This window comes from Phocoena sinus, chromosome 7, assembly GCF_008692025.1.
Source record: "Phocoena sinus isolate mPhoSin1 chromosome 7, mPhoSin1.pri, whole genome shotgun sequence".
Classification (NCBI taxonomy): Eukaryota; Metazoa; Chordata; class Mammalia; order Artiodactyla; family Phocoenidae; genus Phocoena; species Phocoena sinus.
The window spans coordinates 62,747,125-62,761,864 of record NC_045769.1 but is presented as its reverse complement, the minus strand read 5'-3'; the positions used below and the strand labels follow the sequence as shown (position 1 = coordinate 62,761,864).

At 44.4% G+C, this 14,740-nt stretch overlaps 1 protein-coding gene across 1 annotated transcript in view; it reads left to right on the top strand.

The window, feature by feature from the left end:
* The window catches only part of MYO3B (myosin IIIB), a 428,930-nt gene that overhangs the window by 307,196 nt on the left and 106,994 nt on the right, over window positions 1-14,740 (top strand). Inside the window, exons 29-30 of the mRNA XM_032638633.1 lie at window positions 3,460-3,561; window positions 7,813-7,915. Of these exons, the coding sequence (XP_032494524.1) occupies window positions 3,460-3,561; window positions 7,813-7,915 (205 nt within the window). The remainder of the gene's footprint in view (window positions 1-3,459; window positions 3,562-7,812; window positions 7,916-14,740) is intronic.

Sequence of the window (14,740 nt, the reverse complement as noted above, 5' to 3'; positions counted from 1 at the left end):
TGGGAAGGGATGAATAGGCGGAACACAGAGGATTTTTAGGGCAGTGAAAATACTCTGTATGGTACCATAATGATGGATACATGTCATTATACTTTTGTCCAAACTCATAGAATGTACAGCACCAGGAGCGAGCTGTAATGTAAACTATGCAATTTGGGTAATTATGGGAACTTACGATGTGTCAGTGTAGGTTCATGGATCGTAACAAATATACACTTGATGGGGGATGTTGATGATGGGGAGACTGTGTATGTATGGGGGCAAAGGGTTAGAGGAGATCTCTGTACCTCCCCCTCAATTTTGCTGTAAACCTAAAACTGCTCTAAAAATACACACTTTTTAACAAGGGGGGACGGTCTCAGATGGAACCAAGACCAACATGCCTACCACAGGCTTGAGAGGAGTACTAAAATAGAGCCAACTAACATAGCCACAGGAGCAAATGATCTATGACGCTCACCCCCCAAGTCCTTTTTGGAAACAGGCAGAGCATAAATTATAAGAAATGAATCCAACCTGAGGCTGCTGGGAGTTGGGAGAGAAGAGAGAGGCAGTCCCTAGAAGCTAGAATGGAAGAGAAATTCCTCAGTGATGCTCCAAGAAACTGACCTCTAGGGTGAGGGAAAGCCTCCCTCCTTAGCCTCCAAGTTAGAGAAAGCAGTTCCCAGACAAGACTTTCTTTGAACTCTGTCAAAGTTTGACTGGAATAATAACTGGAATTAAGTAGTGAAGAATCAAAGTGGAAAATGCTCTCATAGGCCTAAAATTACTAGACTTGTTTTGTGTGGTGGAGATGGAGGCCAGGGTTCCTGATGCAGCTGTAGTGGGGGAAAAAAAGTGTCAATGAGATTCTATTCTTTAAGAATTAGACTTTGTGCTGCTTTTGGTGGCATTTGCCTGTTGGACCTCCAACAAGTTGGCCTCTTTAAATTCTGATAAGATGTCTGCTGACCAGCCATCACTCCAGCCAGAAACCACAGGGTCCTCGCGCCATTGGCCCTCAGTGGTGAGGAGGGGAAGGCTGGGCTTCTGTGCCTCATCTTTATGCGCCCTCTGCCAGGTACAGTGGGCACCTTTGCCAGGTCCGTGGTGAAGGCAGGAAAGCTTACCCAGCCTAGATCACCAACCAGGAAACCTACCCAGTGTCCCTGCTGGAAATAATGCCTGAGTCTGTCCTCTAGGTGGGTCATCAAACACCGGCCAGAGCCTCCTTCTGCAGCAGCTAATCTGTGGGACCCTTAAAGGCCCAGGCATGTAAATGAAATAGTCTGAATTTTATTTCCATTTGTAAATTAAAAAATAGGACAGTGGAGGTTAATCATTTTTAAATGTTTAAATAAATGGGCTGTACCCTGTAATATTTAGGAATTCAGACTTTAGGGCAAAACTGCTTAGGTTTGAACCCTGAGTCTGCCATTCTCTAGCTGTGTGTGACTTTCTTGGGAAAATCATTTAACCTCCCTGCGCCTCAGTTTCCTCAGCTGTAAAATGGGAATAATAGTGGTCTCTGCCTTTTACAGTTCCTATGAGGATTAAATGAGTTAATTTTTATAAAGGGCTTGGGACAATGGATGGAACATCTTAATTCATACATTTGTGTTTGTTAAATACAAATAATGGCCATTTCCCTAGCTCCTATTCCTAGTTTTTCTCCCACCACCCCATCCCCACCTTGCTAGCCAATTCAAGCTGAATGCACAGACTTGATCTTTTTCTCCTCTTTCTTCTAGTTAAACCTTTAACATCCATCAGCTCCCCCTTCTCATATTATTGTAGTTTCCTAGGGCTACAAATTACCACAAACTTTGTAGTTTAAAACAATGGAAATTTATTCTCTCACAGTTCAGGAGACTAGAAACCCAGAATCAAGGTGTCACTGAGATTGGTTTCCACTGGAGACTCTGAGGGAGAATCCTTGCCATACCCCTCTCCCAGCTCCTTCTGGGTCCTAGAAATCCTTGGCATCCCTTGGCTTGTTAGGCCCATCACTTCACTCTCAGCTTCTGTTGTCACATGCATTCTCCCTGTGTCTTTCTGTGTCTTCACATGGCCTTCTTATAAGGATACTAATCGCTGGATTTAAGACCCACCTTAATCCAGTAGGGCCTCGTTTTAAACTAATTGCATCTGCAAAGACCCTATTTCCAAGTAAGGTCACACATGCTGAGGTTCCAGGTAGATATCTCTTTTTATTCTCACTCTCTGTGTCAGAATGCAAGCTCCATGAGGGTAGGGACTGTGCGTGCCTCCTTAAGTATAGTCTGAGTTAGCCGGCATTAGTTAACACGGGAATGTTTACTGGGCCTCCTTAAAGGAATGGAGAGACATGGCTGGATGGGAGAGCAATGCTTGAAGCAGGAGAGCCATCCAGAAAGAGGGAGAGAGACGGCATGAAAAAAACCACATCTGAGGAAATAAAAAAGGAGAAAGATCAGAGATCCCAAATATTCTAATATGGCGTATCTAGAAGCACTGTCAGCAGAGCTAGAAACAGCCAGAGTTAGGAGGAGGTGCAGACGAGAGAGAAAACAGGGTCTAGATCACAGGCCAGGGAGAAGGGAGACGGGACAGAGTTAGGTTGATGCCTAAGGGAAGAGCCCAAAGACGGTCTCCTCTGTGGAGAGGAGGCCCCACTGGCAGGATGGTTTCTTCTAAAGCCAAGGGATCCAGTTGGAAAGGACCTGGTCTCTCCAGATACTTGAGGTGGTCTGAGATGTTGGGACATCTTCAACCCATTGTGACCCTGAGGGTCGTGGAGCATGGAAGAAGACATGGGACAGCCGGGAACATCCCTTTAGCACCGTTACACCCAAGCCATCAGCTGTCTTGGTAGAGAAGTATTTAGGTGTTCATCAACGCGAAGTAAGCTAAACTGGATGATGAAAAGCTGCAGTGGTGACATTCCTTGACTAAGAATTGTGTGTAGCCTGTTTTTTCCATAGCAGAGTAATTGACCACTGACCCACAAAGGTCAGTGAACAGGACTGCATGACAAAAGAGGCCTGCCCTAGAGCAGATGTTTGGAGGAAAGTAGGAGACCTGTCTCTCTTTTTACTCTCAGGTGGAAACTGAAAGGCAACAAGAAAGCCATCCAGTTGTCAAACCAGGAGCCCTGGCCTAGTACACGCATGACCTCTATTTGTCTTCCAGCTCCCTATTTGACTAACGCAATCAGTGAGACAGAGAGGTTACCCAACCTACCCAGTGTCTCCAAGCTAGTAGGGAGTCCAGCCAAGACAGTTACTAATTCTCCTGTTCCCTGTAGTTGTGCCCTTTCACAACCACACTGTATTAAATCTTCAAAGTAACACTAAACCCATGGGTGAGATTCATCACCTCAGAGCCTCAAACCATAAGAAAAGTGTGGGTTTCCCTAGCCATACTGTATCTCCCACTTTGGTAATTCGTCTAGGTGTAGGGCATAACCTAGAGAAGATTCTGTTTTGTTTCATTCCACAGGGAGCCCTTCAGACCAAAGCTGTGATCTACACCCCACCGTTGCAGGGGGCACCAGGGGAACTGCCCAGGTTCAAGACTGCAGTCAGCCCGGTGACCACAAAGGTGAGGTCATTAGAGGCTTGGGATGGGTGTCCTGTATTTGTGGACACTCCAGAGAAGATTCCAGAGCTGGAAATGATCACCTGATATGGACCCTCTGTCGGGCATTCTTTTTTTCCTACAGGTGACAGCTGATTAAATTCAGGGGCAGCCTTGCAGGGGACTCTGCAAGGTGATTTCACAGAAGGGGAGAGAGTAGACAGAGATAAGCTCAAGCCCTCCCTCCACAGCTGTCCTGGGTGCCCAGTTACCTGTTCACTGGGGAAACTGGTCTAGTTGCAGCTCTCTGTACCAGCTGTCTCCCTTCCACCCATCCTCTTAGAGCAGACGCTGACATGTTTCTCTCTGATTTACCTTAAGACCTTCTGAAAGTTTAGCTTCTCAGGAAGATCTTTCTATGGTCCTGACACTGGAACATATTGAGAACATTCATGGGGGGAAGGAACACTGTAGACAAGAAGTTAAAACTTGGGTATCTGGTCTAAGCCTTCCCTTAATTACCGTCATTGTAAAATGAGAGAATTGGACTAAATCAGTGGTTTTCAAACATTTAAAAAATATTAGAATCCTCCCATTTTTCAGTTTGAAGTCCCCTGGACTTCCGCTTGAAGAAGCAGCTACGATTTTTAAAAATATAACCTTTAATGCTAATGCTAGCATTGTATGGGAAGAGAAGCTGAGTTGCCCTGGATTTCATGGTAGAGTTTGTGGTTAGTTTCTCCGCCAGGCCCAGTAACGAGGCTCTGGGCGCTTCCAGCTCCTTTGGAATCTGCTGCCCAGCCTAGGTTTCAAGAAAATACACAAATGGAGCTTTACCTGCGGGCAAGGAGGTTAGGGTGTGGGAAAAAAAGGAAAGGGAGAGCCCCAGGAGCAGCAGTGTTTCTTGAACTTGAGGAGACATGGAGGTGGAGACAGTGAGACACTTTTCATTTTCATAAAAGGATGTCTAGCTGTTACAGACCTGCTGTCTAGACCCTTTCTCCCTAGCAGAAGTCAGAAATAGGAGTCTTCCTGTTGCAATCAGCACGCAGGTATGTTTTGTTTGGCCAGACACAGAGTTTTTGTTTTGTTTTTTTACAAAAACATTGAACCCGAATGTCTTCAGATGGGGTGTACGTCCTCTGGCTCACCACAAACCCCACTACTCCCCATCCTCTGCCTGACACTACACATATTTGTGTTACCTGAGTGACCCCAAAGGCATTTTGAGTTTGCAACACCTGCTATGTTGTTTTCTTTCTTTCTTTTTTTTTCCTCCTGATGGTCAAATGCTTTTTCATCTTATTTCAAAATGGTCCAGTGGAGAATTGGCTCAATTTTCCTGGGAAATATGAATGGCTGTAGAGTTCAGCCTGATTTTGGAAGGATTCAACTCCTCCAGAGAAGTCCCTCCCAGTATTTCTTTATTCCACTTAACCAGAATACTTAAGGATGCTTCCCTGAAGACAGGAGACCCATGTCTGGAGGAGCCTCTGTGGTCACACCTGCACATACCTCATGTCTGATATTTTGTGAACTATTGAAGTTCATCATTTAGTTTTCTCAGCCATGTCATTGGTCTAATTCCTTTAACCTGATCTACTCACTTAGCATGAATCACCCTATTTTACTCTACTGTTTTTCCCCATAGCTCCATTTCTCCAGTCTCCTTGTTTAACAGTTAATTTGCCAGAGAGATGCCAGGTGATTCCAACTGTCACCAGACATATTTAACAATATTTGACAATTTAGGATTTTGCTTTGAACTCAATGGTTTGACAACCTCCTTCTTATTTTTTATTCATTAAAAGAAAAACTTTTAAAATTGAGGTATAATTGACCTACAACATTATGTTTGTGTCAGGTGTACAACATAATGATTACTTCCTTCTTATTTAAGTTTATCTCTTTACTCTGACCCAAATCCTTACCCCTGCTCTTCTGGCAGAGCTGGGAGATGGAGGGGCAGACTTCATCTAAGCTTTAATAAGAATATTCTGTAAGTTTCTGTTTGGTTTTTAAACTTCAAATAACTCTAAAAAATCAATATTTTGATGACTGAAGTGCAAGTGAATAAGAAACAAGGAATGAGTTTTCCCTTTAATTACACGAATAGAAACTCTATGGGTTGTTACTGGAAACCCAGGCAAAGTAACTGGGGGCATTTTGCTAAGCTCCAAATAAAGGTGTTACTGCCTTCTCTCTTCCTGGTAGTGGAAAGGGCACCTTCCTAAGGAGAGCCCCAAACCAAAAGGGGTTGGTGGTCTTTCCTAGCTTTGCTTGTGCTTCTTCTTCTCCGAATTGCTCCTTTTCATACTGAGGATCTCAAAATAGGTGCAGACAATAGCACCCTCAACTTCCCACATGGCAAGACCATCTAGGGCTTGATCAGTGAGTGGTAGGTAGCCCTTGGAGCTGCTGAACTGGGCCAGAGAACAAGGTTAAAAATGAGTTGTGTTGATTTTCCTTCTTAATAAGGAAACAGATATTTGTGCCCCTGAAGTGGGCTTCTCTTTTTTTTTTTTTTTATGTCAGTTCTTGATTTTATGCTGCTTAGCACAGTATTACAAGTGAGCTTGGGCCAAACAATGTTTTAGAATCTCCGGGAGAGGAAACCTGCCTGGTCCTCTAACCAGAGGAGTTTATCTATCAAGAGAAGGCAGGGGGGGCAGGGGTGGGGATCAGCTCATGAAATTCTAAAAGGCTGTTTTTCTTGATTTCTCCTTTTTTTCCCCCTTCTTTTAATATTGTTGTTTCATTGTTTGGTCATAATGTTTGTGTGTGTGTGTATAATAATAAAAATATAATAATGTTCCATATAAAATTTTCTCTTTATCCCTTTGGTGTTTATAGCAATAGTAATAACAACAACAGATGGTCTTATCTACCACTGATAGCAAAAAAGCATTACATTTCTTCTACACAAGAGATAAATATGCCTAAGGAACTAAACCAATAATGTAGAATCAGAGCATACTCTTTCCAGAATAGACGACACAAAAAACAGTTGATTTCCATATTTCTTTTTCTGTACTCTATTTTTATTGTGTTATATGTTTCATCATCATAACATCAACCTTTTATATTTTATGCACCTTCCACAATATGTCACAATTGGTAAATTTACAGATTATCTTCATTGGTTGTATTTTGGTTTGGATGTTTCTAGACGATCTGAAATAAGGATAGCAAATAAGTGTAGAGTTTCTTTACAACCCTGAAGGATTGGTAGTGACTACATGGAACTATGGTTCTCAGCCTTGGCCACACTTTAAAATTATCTAGAGAGCTTTTAAAAAATGATGCCAACCCCACACCAGATCAGTTTCAGAATCTCTGGGAGTTGGGTTCAGGCATATTTAAAATCTTCCTGGGTGATTCTAATGTACAGCTAGGATTAAGAATTGTTGATCTGGAGCAGTGTCTCCCAAACTTCAACATGGATCCTGATTACCTCAAGGGCTTGTTAAAAACACATATTGCCAGTTTCCACCCCTGGACTTTCTGGTTCACTTAGGTCAGGGATGGGACCCAAGAATTTGCATTTCTAACAAGTCTCTAGGCGATGTTGATGCTTCATGAGATGTGTTCTCAATTAGCCGTGATGATGGGGGGTCCATACTTTGAGAACCACTGATGTGTAACGTTGTGTTAGAAAGGAACTTGAAGCCGAATGAAAGTTCGAGAGAGGGGGGCCATGATTAGTCAGTCATGGCTGCCATGGTCACAGGAAGGAGGAAGTGTATTTGTGACCCCCGACTCTTGAGAAACTCACCAGTAAGCTGTCCTCAATCACAATACAGAACTGAGTTCCTCCTGGAATGATTCCCTAGTTAACCGTAATCCTAGCCATGTTGTGACAGTGTTTCTCGACCACTGTCCTCATCAGCGGGCAGCCCTGCCCAGCCCAGCCGGGAATGGAGGCTGGTCTCCTAACTCTGTCTAGCACTGCACCATTCCAGCTACTGCGTGCTGCTGCCTTCACCATCTACCTCACCTTGGGGCTTCCAACCTGCCCACTCTTTATATCTGTTGTCAAAGAGAGGTAGCTTGTTTTCCTATAGATGAGTCATTTTATCCAATTTGCTGGCTGGGACCGAGTACTGAGCAAGGCCTGTAATCACAGAACAGGTCAGTTTTGATGAGGTGTCCTAGACAAAGGCTCAGAAAGTCAGAGAGCAGCATGAGGACGGGGAGAGAGGTGCGGCGGAGAGTAAACCCTGCTTACTTCTGAGTTTATCCTTAGTCTCTAAGTACTCATTTGCTTTCTCTCAGTTCTGAGGGGCTCTGTCGATCGTAAAAGCAGTCCACAAGCAGAATCCAGCAATGGCCATGCAGAGACTTCAAGCAACTCTCCTGCTATCGTTGAGAAAGATCGGTGAGTCTTATCCATAAGATTTCATTCCAATGGTTAATGAAACAACAGTATTTCTTACACTGTGTTCTTTTGGTGAGTTGGAGAGAGTGGAGCCAAAAAGTGTTGCCCATCAGATTCTTCCATGTCAGAGGTTATTACTCTGTGGGCAAAAGTCTTTGTTCCACAGGGCAACCTGACTACAACCCTCTCTTGTGGGTTCTCCTCATGGTGAAACCTGTACTTGGCCTCATTAGGTTAAAGCAGTGGTTCTCAACTGGGGGCAGTTTTGCCCCTCTCCCCCTCTCCTTCTGGGGACATGTCTGGTTGTCACAACTTTTTGCAGAGGGGCTTGTGCTAAGGGCATCTAGTGGGTAGAGGCCAGGGATGCTGCTATACGTCCTACAGTACATAGGACAGGCTTCCACAGCAAAGAATTGCCTAGCCTAAAAAGGCAGTAGGCCTGAGGTTAAACAAAACTGTGAGCTTAAGCTAATACAAAAAGGGTGTATCATTTTTATTACAAGTTTACTCCAGGATTTTGGAGACATAAGCAGGCCGTTAGAAAGTTCTTCGCATATTTTCACCTGGAAAAAGAGGTGGCCTTGATTTGTAACTTTTAAAAATAATTCTTAATTTTTTGAGACATCTTATTAATATTTTTGAAACTTGACAAATTCAATTCTCAGTCCTTCACTAGTGGTCTCAAACTGCTCGAGCTGCTTTCAAAGTAGACTAAAGTTGTCTCTCGGTAGCCATGGGCATGGGTTCCAGGAGCCCCCATGGACACCAAAACTTGCAGATGCTCAAGTCCCTTATATATAAAATGTCACTGTAGAGTCTGCCCTCCATATCCATGGGTTTCCCAACAGCAAATTCAACCAACCTTGGATGTGCGTGAAACCCACGCATATGGAGGGCAGATTGTCCTTTCCTAAATAGTCAGAATAGCTTATTTAAGGGTACTTGATGAAATAGTATAGACCTAACATCTCATATTAGAATAACAAAGTTTAGAATTTCCGTTGCAGCAGAAAGACCACTGAACTTGGCAGGTGGAAGACTTGGGTTCTGGTCCTAAAGCTAGCATTTCCCAGTTCTTTGATCTTGGGCACGTCAGTGAACCAGTTTGGGAAATGGCTTCAGCCCCAGCCTGACTGCTGTCAACCTCAGCTGATGACTGACTTTACTCAGAATATCAGGACAGTGCTGTGAGCAACACGCACTTCCCTTCCTTCCACCTTAGAATCGCTGCTTCTGTTCAGCTGTCCTTTCTTCCTTTGCTCCCATCTCAAAAGACCGTAGGTTCCCTCCCTGGCTCACCCCTCTGTGGTGTCCCTGCCCTCCAGGCCCTGCCATCATCAGGTAGCCCAGCCCCTCCTGCCACATCTTCTCTTTCTGCTGCCTCTTCCCCTTTTGCTGATTCCTCTCCCCATTCTAACAAAAACCTGCCCTTGGCCCTGTCGCTCCCTCTTCTTATTTGACCATCAGACTTCCTCAGAGTGACAGCCAGCTCAGTTGCCTCATTCCCTCACCAACGCCTCCCTCCCTAAACCTGAAATACGATCTGTGCCCTCACCACATCCCTCAAACAATCCTTGGGAAGCTCAGCTCCCAGTCACAGGAGGCTCATATTCATCACGCTCTACAGCTCTCAGTGCCATGTGCTGTGCTTTCCTTGGACCAGACTCTTCCATGTGTTTCTACAGCACCGCGGTCCTCAGCTTCTTTCTCCAAGATGTACTCCATCTTTATCCTTCTTCTCTTCCACCCACCTTGAAATGTATACAGTTCTCTAAATCCTTGACTGTCTTCTTTCTCTACTTCTCCCTTGGGTGATATCCTCTCTCACTAGTGTATTCTGGTGCCAACTCTCAGATGAGTGAGTGTGATTATCAGATCTCTGTTCTGAGCTCCACACTCCTACACCCACCTCCTGTTGCCCATGGTTTCCTGATCCACATACCAGAGCCTCAATAGAAAAGTCCACCAAGCACCTCCTCCGGCTCACCTGACCTTGCCACTTCTGTCGGTGCTCTCTTGTGACCTGGTCTTCAAACCTGGTGCTCATTTTTGATCCCTACCTCTCACTTAACCCCATTCCAGTCACTTTCTTATCATCCTTCCCTGGCCCAGGCCTACGTCTATCTCTGTCTCTCCACTTACTCCTCTTTACAGACCAGCTCTCATTTCTGACACCTGATCAATTGTCCTAAAGCTACTCTGACTTTTCAAAGAACATTAATGGCTTCCCATTTTAGACCAAAAGAGGTTCAGACTCCTCAGTCTGCTATTGCAAGCCCCTCCCTGTCTCGCTCCAATTTGTCCTCCAGACTCACCTCCTGTATGACCCTATATGCACCCTCTGGCTACCTGGAGTCAGACTTCATATTGTTCCTACCAGTGTACCTACTTCTGTTCTCTCTTCCCACTCCTTTCTGTTCAGTTCTTACCTATTTCATCAAGATACATCATCATATCCCTTTCTTCCACAGAGACCTTAATTCTCTCTAACACTCCTTGAACCGTCACAGTCCATTTATAACAGTACTACCCAACGTGCTGGTTCACAACAAAATAATGAGCTGTGTCCAAATGTAAATCAATCCACTGCTTTCTTCATCAAGAAAGTTTTGTCACCAACCCCCCCAAACACACACACACACACACACACACACACACGTAATTTCAGCCAAATGAAACAAGATACTTGGTAATGAATTGAATTGATTTGCATTCTGGTGCTAGCCCTTCCGACATTGTGAGTGGTAACGTTCACAGACTGTGTCCTCAGACCACACTTCGGTGTATCACTCTCTGTGGCTCTTCCTGTTTTTGCCTGGTGTTGTGGTTGACCATGTGCTAGCAGGTCAGCTTCTCAAGGGTGAGGGCTGAGTCTTCATTCTTCCTATTTCCAGTACATGCAGTGGGTCTCAATGAGTTAGTCAAGCTGACTTCCAAGACCACTCTTCAGAATTCAGATTTTTATGAGAGAAATGTTCTTCCTCCTCAATCTTTAAGTGGTGGTGGCAACAACAGGATCCAGAATAACGCATCAGATAATGTTTCAGGACATCCCTGCCCCAGGGGGCTGGGGGCTCATTTTTCCCGCTGTGTTTGATAGTCACCTCAATGCCCTGTGGATGGATCAAGTCAGGGATTGAAAAGAAGGAAATCTTGGGGGGCGGGGGGTGGGCAGGCAAAGCATAATGAGAAGAGAACTGGGTCATGCCAGTGGTGATGCTGTCAGCGGCAAGTAACAGAACTCAATAGATGCAAGGATCCCTCAGGATAAGAGGTCCAAAGAGAGAAGTTCCAGTGCTGGGTTGGCCACTCAGGGATGTGGACACAGGCTCCTTCCATCTCTTTGCTCTGCTATCTCAGCACGTCAGTGATAGCCCCACTTTGGGGCACAAGGTGGCTGAAGCAGTGTGCTAAGTATCACTTGTTCACATAGCATTGTCTAAAGCAGGAAAGAAGAGATGGATGTAAAGGGGCCTCTCCTCAGGAATCTCTCTCTTGTTAGGAGGGAGACCTTTCCCAGAAGTCCCCAGGACATTCCCATCCCATCTCATCAGCCAGAATTTGCAGAGGTGGCTCCACAGGGGAGCTGCAAGGGAGGCTGGGAAAGTGAGCATTTTCAGCGTCTGCAAGAGAAAGTGCTCAAAGAATAAAGGGGTTGGAGAAGCAACCAGCAGAGTTTTCCAGAAGATTCCTGAAGGGGTAGTGATAGGAGCAGATAAGTACTGGGGAATGATGGAGGGAAGGCAAAATCAGAGGAAGAGTTTATAAGGAAGACCCAGACATGACAAGAAATACCGTGAGGATAGTATGACAGGGATGTGTTGAGGTCACCCAACATTTATGGCGATGGCAAGTCTTTCCCACAATTATCTCACATAACTCACACACGGATCTTTTGGGTGGTGTTCTTGATGAGTAAACTGAACATGGGGAAGGCTAATCAAGTAGCTCCCAAATGCTGGACCAGAGATGAGTGCTGGGTTAGAGGCATCAGATTTACCTACTCCTGCCCCAGTCAGCTAGCATGGGGGTCACCCAGTGTCACAGAGAGTAAATGGCAGGTCTGGGGTTTGAATCTGGATCTTCTGTCTCCAAAAATAATAACAACTAATATTTGGTATTTGTTAACAACTTCCTGGGCACTATGCTAAGTGTTTCACATGTATGATTCTTTTTAATCCTCACAACAACCCTATGGGAGAAGTGCATATTATATTGGATTGGCCAAAAAGTTTGTTCAGGTTTTTCAGTAAGATGTTACCCAGTATAATTTCTGACATTTAGAGAGTACAAGGAACTTGCCATTGTCACCTAGTCAGTAAAGTGACAGAGTAAAGATTTGAACACAGGTCTTCTAACTCCAGGGCCCACACTTATAACCAGCACATCCTGCTGCCTCTCTAGGGTTCCAAATGCCTAGGCCAGGGCTTTTTCTATTCTATGTTCTCTATAACTGTCATTGCAGCAAAACCTTTTTTTTTTTTTCCTTTATTTTTTATACAGCAGGTTCTTATTAGTTATCTATTTTATACATATTAGTGTATACATGTCAATCCCAATCTCCCAATTCATCCCACCACAACCACCACCCCCTGCCCACCACTTTCCCCCCTTGGTGTCCATACATTTGTTCCCTACATCTGTGTCTCTATTTCTGCCTTGCAAACCAGTTCATCTGTACATTTTTCTAGATTCCACATATATGCGTCAATATACAATATTTGTTTTTCTCTTTCTGACTTACTTCACTCTGTATGACTGTCTCTGTGTTCATCCACGTCTCTACAAATGACCCAATTTCGTTCCTTTTCGTGGCTGAGTAGTATTCCATTGTATATATGTACCCATCTTAAATCACAGCCAGCTAAGGAGTTAACTCTGATCAGCATCAAACTCTTACCCTGTGATTGGTGGAGAAGATTCCAGCACCAAATCTTGGGAGAAAGCCACTGGCCTCATGGGAAAGGTGTTCCCATGGGTGCATGGTGGGGCAGGGCTCACTTGGCTGGGGAGCAGGAAGCCTCACGTTGCAAGTCGAAGTCAGTGGTTGGCCTGGTGCTTCTCTGCTCCACTTCCTGTGTGAGCCCGTAACTGTGTACAGTGAATGACAGAATGGAAGTAGTCTTTTATGTTGGGGGGCCTTTGTTCCCTTGATGGTAATCCTCCATTTTAATGCTGATAAGTACAATAGTGAGGATTACGCCCCTTAGCCCCTAATTTAATTTGGCCTGCATATGGCAAAGCTCTCACAAGGCTTTTATTTGACATTCTTTAGCACAGCTAGCCTGTTGTTGTGTGAAAAGAAGCCCCTATGAGGGAGGCAGGAGATTGATCCTACTGGTGCAGATGTTTTTACCCAGCAGCTTTAACACACCCCCAGAGAAGCTGCTTCATCCTGGGCCACTTCAATGAGGATTCAGACTCAGAGAGATCGGAACCTTCGTGACTCAGGCAGCTCAAGGGGAGCTGGCACCTCCCAGGAGGGGAAAATGAGCACATATTTCTCCCGTGTGTCATCCTTGCGGCCCCAGGGCTTGGAGCCAGTCAGGCTGACCTCAGAATTGATGAGCCAGAGAAACAGCCTCTCTATTAGGGCCGACTGTGGGCCAGATTTTCCTGTGGGCTGTGAAGTACAGATTGCCACATATCTTGACAGACTGTGTGGTGGGTCATTGTAGAAATCCGTGGCAGTGCTAAGAAGATTCAACAAAACAAAACTTTTCTTTCCATATCAGTATCCGGAGGAGGTTTCCTCTCCCACCCTTCAATTCCCATGCTAATTTTTCCTTCCACTTTCATTTCACTCCCTCAGGGGGCTAGTGCCCTCCAGCAAATTTCCCACCCCTGTGACCAAGTTAGTGCACTAAAGCATTAGAGGACCCCCTATGGCACCAGAGGGGAAAGGGCAGCAGGTGTAAGAGGAGGTAGGGGTGGTGGCCTTCTTTCATGAGATGCCTATGATGCTATGTGTTACCTTCTTCTGGTAGAAAATCAGGTGACAGACCTGGGTTTGAATCTTAGTTTAACTGTTTACAAGCTATGAGACTTGGGCAAGTTCCTTCATCTTTCTGACAGCAGTATCCTAGGCTGGAAAAAGGGAACAGTTGTAAAGATTAGATATAATCTTACCTCAAGAAACAAGAAAAATCTCAAATAAACGACCTAACCTTACACCTAAAACAACTAGAGAAAGAAGAACAAACAAAACCCAGACTTAGTAGAAGGAAAGAAATCATAAAGATCAGAGCAGAAATAAATGAAATAGAGGCAAAGAATACAATAGCAAAGATCAATGAAACTAAAAGCTGGTTCTTTGAGAAGATAAACAAAATTGATAAACCTTTAGCCAGACTTATCAAGAAAAAAAGGGAGAGGACTCAAATCAATAAAATTAGAAATGAAAAAGGAAAAGTTACAATGGACACCATAGAAATACAAAGGATCATAAAAGACTACTGCAAGCAGCCTACACACCAATAAAATGGACAACCTAGAGGAAATGGACAAACTCCTAGAAAGGTACAACCTTCCGAGACTGAACCAGGAAGAAATAGAAAATATGAACAGACCGATCACAAGTAATGAAATTGAAAGTATGATTAAAAAACTCCCAACAAACAAAAGTCCAGGACCAGATGGCTTCACAGGTGAGTTCTATCAAACATTTAGAGAAGAGTTAACACCTACCCTTCTGAAACGCTTCCAAAAAATTGCGGAGGGAGGAATACTCCCAAGCTCATTCTATGAGGCCACCATCACCCTGATACCAAAATCAGAAAAAGATAGCACACAAAAAAAGAAAACTACAGACCAATATCACTGACG